Raw genomic sequence first — 18,990 nt, 5'->3', positions numbered from 1 at the left:
AATGGAAACTTGCCTGTCTGTCCTGTCAGTTTGTTAGGACAGGCTGCAGCATACTTCTGGTGGGCTGACAGCTTTCCCTGGCAGGGCTTGGGAGATGGTATGGGACACGTTTGGAAGGCAGTCTGGATGCTGCTGCCTCGGTTTGGAAGGTAAGATGGTCTGACAGTACACACAGGCCACCTCTGCAAGAAACGAAACTGATCCGTTCTGAAGCCTCTCTCTCATTTTAGGTCTGTGAACCCCGTTCTCCTGCCCACAGCACTGAATCTGACCCATCTGATAGTATTTCTTTTCCCCTTGGCTTTTTTTTTTTCTCCTTCTTCCTTTTCTGTCTTCTGCCCTTTGCTTATCTTTCTCTAAGGATAAAAATCTTCATACTTCTTTTTGCAAGGCAGAAGAAATCTTCAGGGCTTTCAGCTATATAAACCTAATTTGTCAGGTTCCCCACCCCCCACCCCCCCTAATGGATCTCTTATGCATTTATAATGTACTCAGTACCATGGTGTCTAGGGACCTTATACACAATTTATAAAGCAAACACTTTTCGCAAGAAGTTCCTACTTCTCTTCTGGCTGCTGCCAGTCTCTGAATCAGGCTGTTCTCTGATTTGCAGAGGAAGCCCAGCTGTCTGTTTTATACTCCCAACACAGCCTGTCTTTCTCCGTTTGTGGGATCGCAAAGTAGGGCTCGTGGTTTATTTTAGCAGCTATTAACTATGGACCTGTCTATAACCAACACAGCTGGCTACATTTCTCCATCAGCTTCAGCACTGGCATGAGTCAGCACTGGCAGCTCCCTGGCTCTGGGCAGAGAAGTATCCGAGGTAAGAGCCCAGAATGTTTCACTTTACCTCAAAGTGCCTTTACCAGAGAAAATAATTCGGTGCTGACGAGGAGTGAAATTTTGAGTTTCTGTGTCACTAGATGTAAGCAGCTGAATGCTGCAGGCGCCTGTTGGGAACAGCTTCCTACCCAGTAATCCAGTGTCTGACTGCTGCCTGCAGGGTGACCAGCCCTTCACAAACGCGTACGTTGTGCATCCAGTCGTGCATACCTGTTCCGGCCCTGAATCACTAAAGGTGAGCTCTGTCGTACGGAGGGCCTTTACTGGATCCAGCTTTCCAGTCTCCAGTATAACACCGTGATAACAGTGTGTTTGTATTTCACTCCACAGTGGCAGTGGGCAATGGAGACCACCTTGCTTCAAATCCATGTGCTTGAATTCTTCTGCTTACACTTGTTTTCCAACAATAATATATGCAACAGCACCTAAGAAGAAACATTATTGGAACGTTCACATGGCTATTCACACTTCTATTTCCTAGGTCACCAAAGAAGTTGACCAAAAACCCCTTCAAAGCCCCCAAAGCCCGTGCCACGGATGTAGACATACCAGGCCAGATGAGTCCAGCCAAAGAGACTCTGAATAGCTGCGGGGCAGTACTGAGGGCGAGCTGTATTGCTGTCTAGGGTTACCTCTGAATTTGAGACTAAACAGAAAGAAACACCGATGAGTAAGTTTCAAAAATAATGGATTCAACCATGAATTAGAAGGATGAGCTAAAGTTAAATTCCTTCTGATTAAAAAAAAAAACAACAACCAACCAAGAAAACGTGCCACTAAATCTTCATTGTACTCAGCTAGTCCTTGTGTTACAAGCACTGCTAATGGTGCAGTGCCCTTTCCTGCAGCTCTGGATACTGGATTACTACTGGTATGCCCATCACCTCTCATCACACTAAACGCTCTGCCTCCCCTCCATTTCCTACTGAAGTCTTCACTTAACAAGCCCCAGCTTCTTAAGAGTAATGCTGGACCTGTTTCATGAGGAGGGAGTGCAGGAGCCTCCTCAGCAGTTTCTGGGAGGGGCAGATGTGCAGATCTGTCCTTCTCACCACTCTGCAGTGTCGCAGTTCCCTTCTGTTTCATCTTCCAAGCTTGATCTCACTCAGACAGGAACCCTCCATGCCCTTACCTTGCTGGAGATGGTAAGTTTGACTAACTACAAATACTCACATAAATGAAGGCTTCAATTAAGTCTCTATAAAATAATGTCTCAAAGTATAACAACATTTTTACTAGCTTGTTAAGTGATAAAAAAATGACAAGGTGAAAGTTGTTAATAATTTAAGTTAATATTTCTCATGTCTATTTAATTGCTAAACTACAAATAACCCTTACAGTATTTTCAGTAAACTCTTGTTGCAATTTATAGCTTAAAAAACCCTCTAAACCAAGCTGTACAGAAAAAAACCCCATGTAATTCAAGAGGGAGCACAGAGATCTGGGAACTGATCAAGGCATAAACAAAAACATGAAATGGCAATGAGCATCCAAACCAGCAAAATATATTTAAGTAATATCACATATACACACACAAAAAAAATCTATTTACAGATCTACAATTGGTATATCCCATAAAAATCCTCCCACAGAAAGGTATTTATAAATGAGAAAATTAACCCAGTTACATTGTCTACTGCTGGCAACAGAGGTGCTTTATGGCTGGCATAGCATTAATTATGCCTTTGCAAAATAAAGGGAAAACTTAATTAAGTTGAAGAAACTTTCTGGGAAAAACTTGAACTGAAGGCTAGACAACACAATCACAAGGTGTACAAAGCACAAGGAACTGCAAATACTCTGGTAGTGCAAAAATGAAGAATGGCTTTTTTTCCCCCAATACTTGCTCAGTGAAAAATACTACCGTGAATTTGCAATCTGAATTCCTTTTAAAGACTTACATTTGTAGGACTCAGTGCGTTAGCATGTTTCAGCAAGGCTGACACCATACAGGAGGTAAATGAAACACAGTCAACATAAAATTACTAGCATGATATAAATTTATAACAACCTTTATAACAAAATGTCTGAATATACAGTATGGAGACAAGCCTCTAAAAAAAGTTTAATTTTCTCCATGCAGACAATTTGTAAGCATGTTACTGCTAAACAACTTGTATGTAACTGACCGCATATGCAACATTCTTTGGAATTAGATTTAACCTTCTCCTTCAGGCGTTGCCCCTGTATTTCATACAGGGAACAGCAGAGGGGTAACTCCCCACTGGGATTACCAGCTGGAGCTCCAGTATGCACCCAGGGCTGGGCAGAGACCTGCGGAGGTGGAGAAAAACTCCACTGGGAACGTGGTTCAGGTAGGACACCCTGGTATTGGTGAGTGTGTAAGTGAAGAATTAATGCTGTTGAATTCCTGAGGCTCATCATCCCACAGCCCTGGCTTTGCTGTGTTTTGAAATACACAAGACAGTCTCTGCCCAAAAAGGCCTCGTAGTCTGAATGGCTGTAAACATTTTAGTTTAAATCAGCATTTTCACCATGTCTTCGCTGTTTAAAAAACAACAAAATCCAAAGTAGGAATACCTTAGCTGACCCTAAAACTATTTCAAACTCAGAAAACTAGAGTTCTTTAATTCATAAAACTGAAACAAATCTGAAAACATGATTTTGCAAATAATCCTTCTGCTCTATTTGTAGCTGACTCATACCTATCTAACTTTCAGCCATCTGCTAAAGATCACCAGGTCTATCCTAGAAAAAAATAGCTGGAAACCATTTAATAAAGAGAGGCAAAAGATCAGCACCAACTGTTGCGTTTGCTCTGCCCAAAGCTAGGCCCATCACTGCACTGCAGAGCCAACACTGCTCACAGTCCCAGGACAGGTCAGGAGTCCCATGCTTTCCCTGTTTCCCTTGATGTACAAAAGGAAAGAGAAAGACGACATCTGTGAAAATGTAGCAGCAGCAGGTACAGAGTAAGATTTACCCATTAAAATTAGTTGGTAGTGGTTGATAGCCAAAGCTTTTCCAAACCAGAAAGGACTAACTTCTTGACTTTCAGATGTTCACAGAGTGACTATCGGGTATTACTGCACTGCTTTATGGCGACTTCATTAAAAATTTCTAGTGCTCAAGCTGTAACAGTTTATGATGCAATCAGATGAACCTTTACTAAAACAGCAGTCAAAATAATGGTGATTTTACAAACCAAATGACTGCTTTCATACAATCATTTTTTCTCTGTACCCCAGGGTTGTTGACCAGAAATGGCTGAAAATTACTTCTGCAGGAGACAGCACTGCTTTTCTGCAACCTGACGGAAGCTCTAACCTCAAGTATCCAATTTATGTGCTTGAACGAGGAGCGTATGCACCCACCCCAGGCTCCAGAGGATGACTTGGAACAGAAGTGCTCTTAGGTTATTCAACAGCCATAAATGATTCGTCTGTTTGACCTCTGGCAAAGTCAAAACAAATCTAATGGGCACAATCACAAGAAAATTCATCCTAAAATAAAGAGATCAAATGAGTCTTCCTCTGGAAATATTTAATTCTCTTTGTTAATGAACAGTGGAGCACTTCAGGTCACTAGCATGGATTCAGATGTCCAGCTTTCAGACACCTGAATTTAAATGAGATGACTGCTACCTCAGGCTGCCACGTCAGGAACTGAAGTTGGCTACTTGTAGTTAGATGGTGCAGTTACCCTCTGGCCCTTACTGAGGACAGCCACCTCTCCAATCCATGACAGAGCTGCAATCACAGCATTTACTTAAAGACAACCCAAGGGAACTGAGTCTTGGTAGGGTATCTCATCTCATTTCTTTATCACCTTTTCACTTCATGGAAGGGAATAGAGAAAGGCAAAGTGGGGTGGCGGGTGGTGCCTTGCTAAACAAAGTTGTATAAAACACACTAATGAAGAAATTTAGTGCCTGTCACTTGTAAATCCTACAGAAACACAATTTTTAAGTTGGTGGGTGCAGATTACTCTGGCTATTACAGATCTCTTAGTTTAATCACACATTTTATTTTCAGGAGTTACTAACAGGTATCAGTGTTAGCAGATTCTCTAACTTGGCTGACTAAAATGTTCAAACAAAATTAGAAGAACCCTTGATGGCAAAGACTTAAAGATCTCCTAAAGTATTTTCATATATTTAAGTAAAAAAAAATATTAGTAAGTTATATTTGCGACAAGTATCAGCTAATGCCTAACTTTTTTATTAAAATACTGATGGAAACAGAGAAAAGTAAACTCTAGGTCTACAGGATTGCACACACATATACAAAAAAAACCCACCACAAATTGTACTGTCTTAGCTGCTCAGCTGTTTCACTCCCTGTTTTCTGTACTTGAGAAAACAAGATCAGCAAGTTATGCAGATTCTCTGACTGAAGAGGAAAGGCTAGGACAGATTTTCTAGACTCCCATCCAGCTATGTGAGTGGAAGGATTAGGACTGGGACCTTGTGGCTGGAAGAACAGAGCTGAGGAACACTCAAGATTCCCTTCTGTCCTAAGGGAATAAATCCAATCTTTCTGACAACTTTGCTTGTGGTTTTAACAGATAATGAACTCATTGGTCCAATTCTGAAAGTAACACTGAAAGGTTTAAAAAACTGCACTTCAGAAAATACTGAGGAGCACCAGAACATTAGTGGGTTGTCTGACTCCCCTGTAGCAAACTTCCACTGATGGCAGTACAGAACTGAGGCAGGGGCTGAAGATGTAAAAGGAAATAAAACTAAAGATTCTTGATAGCTACTTACCTACAATGGCTATTCATTCTTCTTATTTTTTTGGCTCAGTGCTGTTTCATAATACCCACGACCCCACAATACAATTTCAAGGACGTATAAGTTGATTTGAGTATTAGCTTGGTTCCTTTCCTATATTTGAACCTTATAGTGGATATAAATGACAAATAAGTATGCTGTAACATTCAGAGGAGCTGCTGTCCATCAAACTGGTGACTCTGAAAAAGGCTGCTTTAAGTAACGCACATGAACATGCAAACTGTCTCCAAAATGCATGGTCACATTAAGTAAGTCTCTTACATATGTACATATACAGACCAGAAACAAAACTCAAACATCATAGTCCTACCCTCTCCTGTTTTAAGATTGTGGTTTCTAATTGTTGCATATACTGTAGCTGCTCAAACAGCTACTGAATAAAGTGAGCGTAGCAGACATTTTTTTTTTTTTTGAGAAAAATAGTCATATAAAATGTTGTAAGTACAGTACAGTGAGTAAGTTCCCAGAGTACTCACTTCATTTTCTCTTTGGTTGCTAATTAGGATTTGACAAGTTTGAAACCCTGTCCCGTGTCCAGCACTGTGGGAAGAAACCAACTCATTTTCAGTCTTTTCAAGCACCTAAAGCATGCTTTACAGACCCAGAACAGATTGAGACCACAAAACCAGTTTGCCAAATGCACTAATGGATAGGTGACACGTGGGAAGTATATCATCCAGTGTTTGGCAACATCGCTTCCTGTTGGCAAATGCAAAGTGTAGTCACTCCAGTGTTTCGACACACCATACACTGCTTTCACTGTACGTCCCTTTTCGGACCAGCTGATGTTGCTGTCAGGGTTACAGTTGTACTCAACCCATTGCCTGGTGAAGTCCCCAAGCTGTGGAGGGTCTGCTTCCTCGATGTCTACAACTCTGGCCATTTCTGCTCCTTGCACAGCAACATACTGGTCATTTACTTTTCTTACTTCTTTAACCCAAGGCTGAGAGTTCTCACAGTCTAAAACGATGATGAGTCGAGAACAAAAAGTGCCATTCTTCTCTCTCCACCACTCCAACAATGTGTCTAGTCGTAAAGCATCACCTCCTGCCACAAGTAAAAAAAGATTTACATTAGGATGAAGAAACAGAAACCTCTGCAGAGTTTTGACTGCGGGTTCCAAGAATCCCTTATTTTAACAACCTGGACAGACATAACAGAAGTTTTCAACTGATCCTCCCTGCCTGTATGCTGCAGATCTCCAGAGAGGCATTAACCGATTCCACCTGACATCTGTGGCAGATGGGGCCATTAACTCACCCTCGATTTAAAAAAAAAAAAAAAAAAAAAATTCCCTTACAGAGTGAAAGAAATCACAGACTATTGAAGAAATCTGGAAATATCTGAAGGAGGATAGAAAACCTAAAATAAGAGTTTATTTTGTATTAAATCTTAATAATTTTAAGGCAAAAAAAAAGGGACATTTTTCATATGTTCTTATTAATATTAAAGAGAACTCATCTTTTACAGGAAAAGAGAGGACTTCTGAGCAGAACACATGCTAACTGTTTCAAAGCACAACGAGAAAGCCACCTACAGGCACAACCATGGCTTTGGCTTGAAAAATTCATGTGACCAGAAATGGAGAGATTCGCTCTAGACACCAATGTCTTCAGTTTCAAGAAAATTAAAACTGGCATGGATTTACAACTCAACGAAGCAAAAATCTCATATGGAATTTTTCCACAATATTTATTTCCTGTAAGCTCAGAAAGCATTTGCAACTAGAACGTGCACCTTCTCGTGTTCCCTCTCAGCTCTTGCTCCAGCAAAACTTTGAAAGAGCAGACTGTAATTAAACCAAGCCACCTGTACTGGGGAGTCCTTCTGGTTAAGTGTAATGGATACTGTAGGATTTATGCTCTGAAAAGCACACTTAAGTGCCTAAGGAAAGCATCCTGCAAATAAGTGAATAAAACCACATTGCCTCCATAGTGACTATCAATGTGAAGAAATGGTATGTCTAGGTGTTTGCGTGTTGGAGCTATGACACAAATTTACAACAGCACTCTAGTTTGAAACTGTCAACGTCAAATAAAAAAAAGCAGACTTTTAGAAGAAAGGCAGAAAAATATGATTTAAAATAACTGCATTTTAATTCCATAGTTATCTTCGCTGTGGAATATAAGTACATTTAACAGTGTTTAAAATCTTGTTAGTAAGAGTTTCACTGCACTAATGAATCTCAAATGGAATAGGTGCAATTTCAGCATTAACATTTCTACCTGTAAGAGGTGACAAAAAAGTGCTTCAAATTAATAGCTCACAGTTAAAAGCTGTGAGCATGCTATCACAGTTAAAGTAAAAGCAAAATTACAAGGCTACATTTTTTTCCAAAAAAATATGTACACTTGGAAAAATTTAGCACCAAGGAAAATCTTAATATGCAAACCTACAAGTAATGACTTGTACACAATCCCCACACTGTGGTAGTTATTTACAGCAGAGACTTATACAGAAGCAGCTTCCTTTTTCTAGATAAGCCTTCCATGTCAATTAGCAGTAAAAATTACTTTATTTGTTCACATTTTAAAAGCTTTTAAATAAATTTAATTTACGGTAACTATGCAGGGGGTGCAGGTGATTTCAAAACAGTACGGGACAGAGCTGCCCAAAGAAAACCATCTCATCATTCATACACATACACAAATACATGCTCAGCTTCTAATCCTACTGACCTCAAACACATGGACTGATAGGACTGTGCAAGATTTAGGCACCAAGCTGTGCAAGAAATCCATGCATCTGGCCACATCTGGCTCTTTGGCAGGTTTTTCAGGCAGTTAAGCCGACAGTTTCAGCAACAGAGGCAAAGCTTCATTAGCCCAGCTCTTGCCTTTGCCTTCACTCGGAGAACATGACCTCCCAGGTTGTTTGACTGCTCATACTTTATGCATGACTAGTTAACAATTTCTTACATACACCATTGTGTTACATCTCAGCTTCCAACATGAGAGAAACATCATTAGTGAACTAATAAATCCAGTAAGTCTGCTTTAAAAGATGTCATTACAAAGCAAAGACTACACTCCTACTGCTGTGCCCTATCACAGCATAAGCTGGCAGCGAGACACTGCTTTTTCTATTAGATCAGAATGTTGTATTTCATCGTTGCCATCTCTCTCCACCCTCTCCAGAGGTTGGAGAACGGTACACATTACTGGAGCTGATGACCAAATGTTCCATCTGTCAAAAACCACCACTGTCCAATACATGCAGTACGATTACACAATCAGCCTTCATCTTTCCAGTTTATACTTCCAGTTACATTCAGGAGCAGTGCTATCTGGAGGGACTATCATGTTACACTCCATGATTTTGCTAAAATTAATCACCAAAAAGCATGCAAGACACATGACAGCTGCCTGTTCCTATCTTCTTGTGACTATACATATCTTCAATTAGAAGCTGAAGATGGGCTTGGACAGAGAACGGCAAAGCTCTGTGAGAATGTCGGAACACTACTGTAGTTACACACTTTCTCTTTTAGCACAAAAACTTTATTTTAACAGTTACCTTGGCCCTTATCCTAAAAGTGAAGTCAGAGTTTAATTTAAGCTACAGCTACCTGAGCAGGTACAGAGAGACCTGTGCTCCCGTCACACTCCAGGCTGGCCAGATGTAAGGCAGGACTGGGCTGGAAGCTGTGCAGTTTTTGCAGCAGCACGTGGCTCCCTATATGCTGGAAAGCTAACCCTGTCTGTGCTGCCGGCTGCAGCACGGCTGGGAGGCAGTTTTGCTGCTGGCCGTGGACACACTAAGCAGTTGCACAGGGCGGCAGCTGCTCTTTTGGACAAACCACCCTACCCTTGGAGAAGTCACTCCGCTGCCCCGGCATATGCTGCGGTACCTCGCTCGTGCTAAGCTCGGCGTACAGCTGTGGCTTTTTGAAATCATAGGTATGGATGAAGCCTTTGAGAAAAAAATAACGTGTTGCTTCTTCAGCAGGTCTAATGGTGCAGGCATGGAGTCGCACCAAACAGGCACACAGCCTCCAGCTGAAAACCGACCTGAGCAGACCACAGGCAAAGCTGTCTGTCGGCACTGTTGAGGAGCACATGCCCCCGGGGGGGGGGGGCAGACTGATGACAAACAGGCAGGAGCTCCCCGAGCACTACCCAAGGGAATTAATTCTGTCCCAGGAAGAAAGAGAAGCTGCAATTTTTCAATGTATTAACTACAAGATTCGCTGTTCGCACACAGCAACCCCAGAAGCACAGTTCCATACAGCAGAAGAAGGAAGCTAAACCTACCAACGGTCTGTAATCTTCAGGGTTACCAAGGAATACAGCTGAGACAGAACTGCCCATCATAGAGAGATCAAAAAAGAAAAGGGGAAGGAAAGGGGGGTGGGGGGGCGAGGAAAGGGGGGTGGGGGGCGAGGAAAGGGGGGTGGGGAGGAAAGGGGGGTGGGGAGGAAAGGGGGGGAGGAAGGAAAGGGGGGGAGGAAGGAAAGGGGGGGAGGAAGGAAAGGGGGGGAGGAAGGAAAGGGGGGGAAGGAAAGGGGGGGGAAGGAAGGAAAGGGGAGGGGGAGGAAGGAAAGGGGAGGGGGAGGAAGGAAAGGGGAGGGGGAGGAAGGAAAGGGGAGGGGGAGGAAGGAAAGGGGAGGGGGAGGAAGGAAAGGGGAGGGGGAGGAAGGAAAGGGGAGGGGGAAGTGGTGAAGTTTATGCCAGGCGTATGATAAGGTATTAAATCAGCCCTTTATATAGGGCTTTGTAGTCTTAAGGCTACACTGTGCCCACAGGGACCCCCAAACTCCAGGATCTCAGCAAACCACAGCTGTTTTCATGATACAAGGTTTGCTCTACGTTTGAAGACCTGGTTTTCTAGTGTGGATTGTACAGCTGCCTCCTACTTCTTTTATTGATTCTATCTTCTATATAAAAAGCAGAGCACATCTTAATAACATGAATGCAGCCCTTCATGACAGCCTAACTGACACAGTGACACAGAGCACTGTAATACACTGCCATGTCCAGGGAAGGAGAAAAGATTATGCTTTTCCATTATAGTGACCAAATATTCCTCAAAATACAGGGGAAATCTGTCTTGAGAGCAGGAAGGGCTTTTCTGGGGGGGGAAAAAAAAAAAAGTTATCTTTAAAGTTCACTTGGATTGTACATGGAATTTGAAGTCATGTTTAAACTTGTAAGCATACATTTGGGGTCAATGATATGTAGACAATTTTGAGAACAAGTGTAAGATCAGTTAGCTGCCAAAGTGACTAAATACTAAAATGACACGAAGTTCATGAAGTAACATACCTGGCTGCCACACAGAGCAAGGTAAGGCAAGAGCTCCTGCTTTTCGTCAAGTTAACTGCACACAAAAGGGGCTTCTGCATTTCACAATCCTCCCCGCTAGCAGAGGTAGGCACCTGCAGCCTTGCCTATTTTGACAATTCCTTGTAGGCCCTGAATCTCTCAACAGCCATGCTCTGCAGATGACCCCTTCCTTCCCTGACAGGAGCTTGTATAAACCTGTTCTCCAAAGACTGGTGATTCCTTGACATTCTGGACTATCAGATAATAGATGTGACAAAAACATCAAAGTTTTGCAATACGCCATGATGTTTTAAAGAACAAATTAATTGATTTGGAAAATTTATCAATTCCAAAACTATTAATAAAAAAACCTGCCAAACCAGTTACCTGCCAGTGCCCATTCGCCAGTGCCATGTGAGTGACCACTGTAATATAAAATGTAGGTATCATGTCTGGGTCCATCTGCTGTGCGAAGTTCAAGAAAAGACTTGATCTTGGAGTGAAGAGTATCAAAGGTCAGTCCGCTTGTAGAGTAGTCACAACCATATGTTTCAATCATATGATATGCAAAAAATCTTTGGATGGCATTAAGCATGCCAGTAGACCTCAGATTTAACTCTTGTACATGCTCAGGTGGAAGAAGAGTTGGTTGGCCATCAGGACTAAAAAGAAGAAAACCAGCTATGATTATGATTTATAATTATTTCATGCTTAGTTGACTTTCAGCAATTGAGTGTTTTTTTCCCTGTGCATCTCATCTCTGATATGAACTAGCACTGTTCTAAATGGAAATTGGCTCGAAATGTACAGTTCATAAACAATTCAAAATACTGTATTTGAGTGAGGGACCACTACCTCTCCCTTCCTTCTGTCACATTTCACTTCAAAGCAGTCCTACTCAAACCCATGCTATTCCTACAGCTGAGAGACAGAGGGATAGAGAGAGGAGCTGTGATGTGAACAGACTATGTAGGCTTCGACAATTAAGTCCCATGCAAGAATTCGTGCTAATCTGCATAGAATATCATGCAAGCTAGTTTCCAATAACTGACTAAAGAGAAATCCAAGGACACATTTTGCTCAGGTATTCTGAATTAATCTCCCTCTGTTCCAAACCAGCCTTTATTCAATATGGTACTCATACAAATACAGTTAATTCTTACTTGTGTGTGCTGTTCAGGTGCTGATCTTTCAACACAAGAAATGTGTTTCATATAATGGCATTCACAGCTTAGAAAATGGGAGTTCTAAGAAAATTACAAACTAGACCTGGAACAAACCATGTATATATAGAGGGGTGCGCGTGTACCTGTCTCTGTGTGTATACATATGAATATGCATACACAGCAAAAGAATCCCTGGGTTCCAAAATGGATTTTATTTGTATTTATATATACTTTCTATATAGAAATATATAATAAAAATGTTTTAAAATGTATAAAATACACTTTTTTTTAAGTCTACATAGCTATTCATTAATCATGACAATAAGAAATTTGGTCTTGCAAGACACCCAGCTATGGGAGCGCTCTTCAGGATGCGTTTTCAGAAAAAGAAATGCATTCATCACTCTTCAGCCAATGTAATAATGGTAATGATAAGGAGCCTAACTGACAGCTTTACCAAGCTGACCTGATTTATGCTTAGCTGGAGACATGGAGAGGTTCCGTGGGTGAAAATATGGAGACAGTCTTACTCTACTAATACAAATTATAACTTCCATTTTTTATACATGTGTATATTTCATGTATTTTGTTTGCAAGTCACTGTGTAATGCTACCAGGTTTCTTTTTTGGTCTAGCTAATTACATTGTGTGCCTCCTCACCTGGCTCACATTCTACTACTACAGTTATACAGAATACATCGTCATTACTGTTTGTCTCAGCAAGTTTCAACGGGCCCATCATTGAAACAGTCAAGCTTTTTTGACAAGGAAGCTTAGTTCTGTCAGGTCCTAAACAGTTGTTCAAAAGTATCTCATTCACTCAAAAATTAGAGGGAGCTGCCAGAGCCAAAATAATGTAATACAATGAAAGAATCAATTTGTTGCCACGGAAACAAAATTAATTTATTCATATTTTAATGTAAATATTGAAAAATAATTTTTTTAACCCCTAACAATAATTGACTACAGGGATTTTTTAAGACTGCATCGCTGAAGACTGTAGATCAAGAGCTCAGAAAATTTGTTTCTCTCTTTGCATGAGATAGGGACTGTGGAATCTGCCTATGCATGACTGGTTTGTGAAGCATTCATTTGCTTTCTAAAAGCAAATTAAATACATATAGAAAGGTAGAGTTGCAGTTACTCATCTTTTTTGGAAGGCAAGGCAAAGGAAAAATACAAAATCTGCCTACTTAAATTTGTACTTAATTATTGAAAAAAACAAGCAACAGTGCTGCATTGCCTCTGCGAGCTAACAGTACACTTACACTGCTATGAAGTTCAAATACGTGGTAACTATACCTGCAAAAGTTGGTGGGAATCACAACAGCATACCCAACACATGTTCCTCCCAAGCAGTTTCCCAGCTCATGGAAAAGCCCATGAGCCATGGACTCCAGAGGTAAAACGATGAGAAATGCACTCATGAAGATCCCATTGGTTGGCTAAAAAGAAAATAGAGATTGAGCTATTGCACGAAAAATCCTTCCTGTTGGTTACAGTTATACGAATAATTCCCCGTGTATGAACACACATAACTGGATCCTGAAACACGCAAATTATTATATGAAATGTATACTTATTTTTCCACATACTATACAGTGAAGTACTCGCATGGCAAATGAAAGGCTTGGGGAGAAGATGGCTGGTAAGCAGGGGTCACTCTTTGGAAAGGAATGTATTTAAAAACACTAACAGCACAGGACTCGGGTTTAAAAGCCCTGATGATAGGTTAGCTTTACCCACTTAAGCAGGAAAATCAAATACCACAGAATTATTTATGTGCATAAAACAAGTATATCTGTAAATATCTGCAGGGTCAGGCCTTAATCAGTACAGTACAACACAGAATATTATGTACCTAGCATCAGATGGCTGCATACTACATTACGTCATTAAAAACATAGATTTAACTCTAGATTTAACTATTCTTACCTTTTAACACCAAGAGTTTTTAGAACATTCTTTGTGGAATACTATGTATCACACAAAAGATGACTTCTGAGAATATTTATGAACATTACTCCCATTAAAATGACAATTGTTTATCAGCTACATAAATATCAGATGAGAAGGAGCATCCACTACACAACTTCACAGCATTCACACAGTTTATACCCTACCTACACCGAGCTTTCCTGTTTTATAGACTGATACAGATGATTTCTGTAAAAAAGAAGTTTGAAAAGTTAAGTTTCAATCACTAGCACTAGTAAAATAAAAACAGACTGCTGAAATGCTAGCTGTCAGAGGCAGAACAGATACAGCTTCATTTTAATTATTTTAATATGATGTAAATGGGTTTAATGAGGCATTAAAGGCTTTAGGAAAGGTAGAAACAGTATTATATAATTAATCAAGAACGTTAATACACATGGTACGGTTATTAGATAGTTTATTATGTAGCCAAGGGAATAAATTCACAGCTACAGATTTCTGTCTTGAGAAGAGTCCCGTGGCCTCTGACCACATTTATGTTTTATTCACCCTCTGTGCATAAATCCATGATATTCATTTTTTTAAAAAACAGGATATTACCTTATTGTTTAACACTCAGTGATTTGATGTGGACTGGGAGTTTGGCTTAACGCATAGAATAAGCCATTAATAATTTTGAAAGTAAATTATACTGAAAAAAATGAAATTTAAACCAGCTCATTTCTTGTTGTCACATGGCACTAACTCAACTATATTCAGTTTTTAAACACATAAATATTACAAGACTTGGTCTGAAAGAACAGCTTTACCTATCTAATGTGCTTCCTGCCCTAAGGAAGAATCCTGTTTGCTGCCTGTCCTGGTTTTAAAGTGTCCCATTATACTTCTGATGGAAGGATCTCACCTATGTCCTTGAAATGGTGACAGCAATACTTCTAACCGCAAATAAACACCAGAATCTGATATTAACTGATAACTCACTGATAGCACTATTCTCAAATAACTGGTGACTGTTAATTGATAGCATTATTCTCAAATTCCAACACCTGAAACCACTGTAAAACTATAATCCAGCTCCTACTATGCTTCGGACAATTCATGACAAATGAAAAGTTTATTTATTTGGCTTCTAGCTCTCCAGGACATGAAGATAGGACATTGAGCGAACATCAGATCATATCACAGAACAACCATGGAGAGCTTCCCCTAACCCACAGCCCTGCACACCCTAGTACAAAAGTGCAATCAATCTGCTTATTGACCTGCTATCGTTTGAACTACGAAACTGGTTCAGATATAACCAGCTCATCAACCAGTGATAATGCTAGTGTTAATACTGCAATACAATTTCATGTGATATAATGTAATTTTATGTTTTGGTGCAGTAATTTGAATCCACAAGGAGCCATGTGTGCCTACGAAGCAGACATACATTGTAGGAGATTCACAATCACTTCTATGTACATAATTTTCTTAGACATCTCAGGAGAGATGTTGCATCCCTCCAAATACAACCCTTCCCCCATCCCAGTCTTGACTACTCTCAGAGGGCTGGGATCAACGAGCAAGTGAGCAGATGGAATGTATTTACGACTAGTGCAGAGAAGCATTCACATAGTGATCCTCGAGTTTTGTGTCAGAGAATAAGGGTTTTCAGAGTAATTTCCCTGAAATCCATATAATTACCTGAAATCACCAGAAGACAGGAAAGCATAAACCACTGTAATAATTATGGTGCAACTTCAACTTGTTTTGTTGTCAAGAAGGAGGAAAAAAATCCTATAACTAAGACAATATAATTTTTGTTTCAAATGTATCATCAGAAAGTGCGCATTTTTGTTGCTCATTTTCCCTAATGCACTCTGAAAATGAAAAGCACTCAGAGCAGCAGCAATAAAAACTTACAAATATTTGGTTAGTTTTCATTCTATAGAAGCCTTCTAAAATATAAGATTCTGATGAAATAGTGGAGCTCTCTAGCTAAATTAGTTTCAAGTTTTGGAGACTTACTTTTGTAACTGTGGATACCAGAAGGATAATTTACTTTAAGTTATAAAAAAAAGGAAGACTTGGATCCTGCAGAAATTGAAGGGCTTGTCTGGAAAAGCTTCCTATTCCATCAGTTAGAGGACTTTCTCAACTTTGGAAAGACTGAATACATAGACTGGGAAGTTATATAATGCATTTTTATGACAAATTCAGCTTTTCCATCATGTATAAATGTGACATATATGACTCTTCTTGGATCTCATTAGAGCAAACTGCTCTTATACTGCATTAGTGTTTTGATCGCAGTGAGCATATTACAAAATAAAACCCACATTTGCCCATAAAAAGTACAGCAATCATAATATCCTAAAGAATACTATTACATTATTACTTTGTATGAATGTTCTTGTGGAAGTGTTCTTACAACATGCCAGGTTGTTATAAACACTCCCTGCATTTCCCCAATCCCCTAAACACATGGAAGTTATTAAATCCACAGTGTTCTTCATTAACACAATTTGAGATTACCACAAAGATTAATAGTTTTCACCAAACTTCTGACTGAGTCTGACTACTAAAAAATATCCACATTTGATTTTTGAAAGTACTCCTACTAATATGAAGATACCGGCAAGAAAATTCACAAGTACTTGTGAGATAAGGATTCCACACAGAAACCGTAAGGATCATCTCAGTGATCCACCTTGTTCTGTATCTTGCTTTGAGTTTGTACCAAATATTAAACAAGTATGGGAAATATGCTCTGTAGTGTTATGAATCAACTCAGCTCCACCTGAAGTTTCAACTTTGTTTTTCATTTAGTGACCGTCTTACGCTATTGGAGTAGGAAAGTGTTGTTAGTATGGATATTTTACATTTTTAGACATCTATCTAATGTAAAGACTTGCTGTCAGCACTTCAACAGTTTTGATTTAGAAGAAATGTATCACTAAAATATAAAAATGATTAACGATGCTCAGTGCAGCTCTACAGTAAGATTTTGATTTATTAAAAAATATTTTAATTCAGCACTGCAAAGACATGACTGGTGGCATTTTAAAATACATAAACTACAGGAATTTGAAAAGAGTAAAAAATAATATATAATTAAGTTAGTAATTACAGTAAATCTGAAGGTAGGCTCCTCTTTTAAGGTAGCAGCTAAGATGCCAGGTGGGGACTGCCAGTGCTTTACTAAATCCGAAAGATTTGATGACTGGTCCTTAATGGAGCAGATGGCCGTGGATGCATAAGCAGAGCCAGAAAGGGATTTTGTTCTTTCATCTGTTGAACCCATTTTCATTCTGTTTTCGACTGCAGTGGCAATCTCAGCCTGAAGTACATCCCTGTGCTTCAAGTGCCCATTGATTCCAGACAGACTGCTCCAAAAGCAAACAGAAGACAGGGACCCTTCTCAGCAATCCCACTGAAAACATGAGAAGTCATTTTATCCCTTAGTCTTTGGGGTTTTTTGCCTTTGTCTTCTTCTAAATAAGTATTTAGGAAATATACAGTGTGTTTTCATTTCAAATAATGTAGAAAAGGTAAAAACTCCATGCTTCTTGCCTCTGATGGCAATAAAAGACCTGTGAGCTTCACTAGTAGTATTATCTTTCCACTTTCTTTAGCTTTTCAAGCAACACTTGTCTTTAACTGTAACTGTTAAAGCACCAGAAGAATTTAGAGGTATTTTACAGCCAAGATACATAATTTTATATTCATAGATAGCACAACTCCAATCCCACAGCATAAACCCCTGTTGGACGTGGAACAATTCCGGAACTGTATTTAATGATGGAGCATTACTGACATGAGACCGATGAAAATAACGAGGAGAAAAAAAAAAAAAAAAAAGAAACATTAGTTTAAATTGGAAGCCAGTTACAAAGACCCACAGAAGAGCCCTTCTGTTTAAAACAGGAACAAATTACTAAACATATGTCAACTAAGATGATCACAGAAACACTGAGTGGCTGAGGTTGGAAGGGGCCTCTGGAAATTGTCTGGTCTGACCCACTGTTCAAGCAGGATCACCTACAAGCAGGCTGCCTGGGATTACATGGAACAGACCAACAACAGAGGAGGCTTACAAAGATGTCTTTGTGTATTTCCAAGCAAAAATTCTGCCCTGCTTTCTATTATCCAAGCTGAATAATATTTACCTATTTTTATATATCCATAGACACAGAGACACATGTAAATAAATATTAAAGAAACCAGTTTTGCTTAGCTCCGCTGCAGTGATTCTGCAAAAACAAAGGAGTATATGATGTTCCATGATGGAGAAGGCTCAGGAGAAACAGGATAACGTGATAACTAATTTGAAAATATTTTATGGATAGCTCATTCTGAATGAAAACAAGACATGTATATTACAGGTAAAAGGAAGCCTAAAGACAGAATTTGTAAAATTACAATGTAGATCAACTACCAGAGGAAAGAATCTTACAAGTTACTGAATGAAAGAACAGTCTCTGAAGAACAATAAATAATCCATTACTTCTGACTATTAAAACAGCACTGGGAATACAATTTGCAGAAAATAGTTGTCATGTTCACTGGCAGACAGATTTAATAATGTTATGTTTCCCATCTTTGACTCCTGTTCTAACCACAGGAATGCCAGTGCTTTAGTCTGGCATTTGTCCCAGCAAACCAGAAGTGGCTGTCAGTTTAAAAGAATACTACATGGTTTTCTGATATTATTTTTTTTTAATATAAAACTTTGAATTCTGAAATTAATGCGATTTTGACAGCAAGCTTAACACATAAGTCAGATTCTTTAGACCAACAATGAATACCTTCTTTCTTTTGTCACCAGAGATTCCCTTCATGACCTAGGGCCGCTGGGAGCAGTGGCAACAGCAGCAAGGTGTACTGGCACTGTGGATGTGAACAGGTAACCTGATGTAGCCCTCGGGGCAGGACTGGAAAGGGAGAGAGCCAAGGCAGGATGAGTGCTCACTGCAGGGAGGAAGATGGGCACCAAAAATAAACAGTACAGCAGGTGAGCTTGAGAAGAAATGATGAGCAG

General features: G+C 39.8%; 1 protein-coding gene across 6 annotated transcripts in view; it reads right to left on the bottom strand.

Annotated features, from left to right (window-relative positions):
* Positions 1 to 2,320: 2,320 nt before the first annotated feature.
* TMEM168 (transmembrane protein 168) overlaps positions 2,321 to 18,990 on the bottom strand; it is a 28,632-nt gene continuing 11,962 nt past the window's right edge. For 5 of the 6 annotated variants that reach the window (XM_037387706.1, XM_037387708.1, XM_037387705.1 and 2 more), the window contains 3 exons: positions 13,332 to 13,474; positions 11,251 to 11,525; positions 2,327 to 6,646 (listed from right to left, as the gene is read on the bottom strand). In XM_037387706.1, coding sequence (XP_037243603.1) covers positions 6,099 to 6,646; positions 11,251 to 11,525; positions 13,332 to 13,474 — 966 coding nt within the window. In that variant the 3' untranslated portion in view covers positions 2,327 to 6,098. Of the gene's footprint in view, positions 6,647 to 11,250; positions 11,526 to 13,331; positions 13,475 to 18,990 lie in introns of all 6 variants that reach the window. The other variant, XM_037387709.1, reaches the window with a different exon arrangement.

Source organism: Falco rusticolus, chromosome 5, assembly GCF_015220075.1.
Source record: "Falco rusticolus isolate bFalRus1 chromosome 5, bFalRus1.pri, whole genome shotgun sequence".
NCBI classification, from domain to species: Eukaryota; Metazoa; Chordata; class Aves; order Falconiformes; family Falconidae; genus Falco; species Falco rusticolus.
The sequence above is the reverse complement of the archived record's forward strand: the minus strand, read 5'-3'. Positions and strand labels throughout refer to the sequence as shown.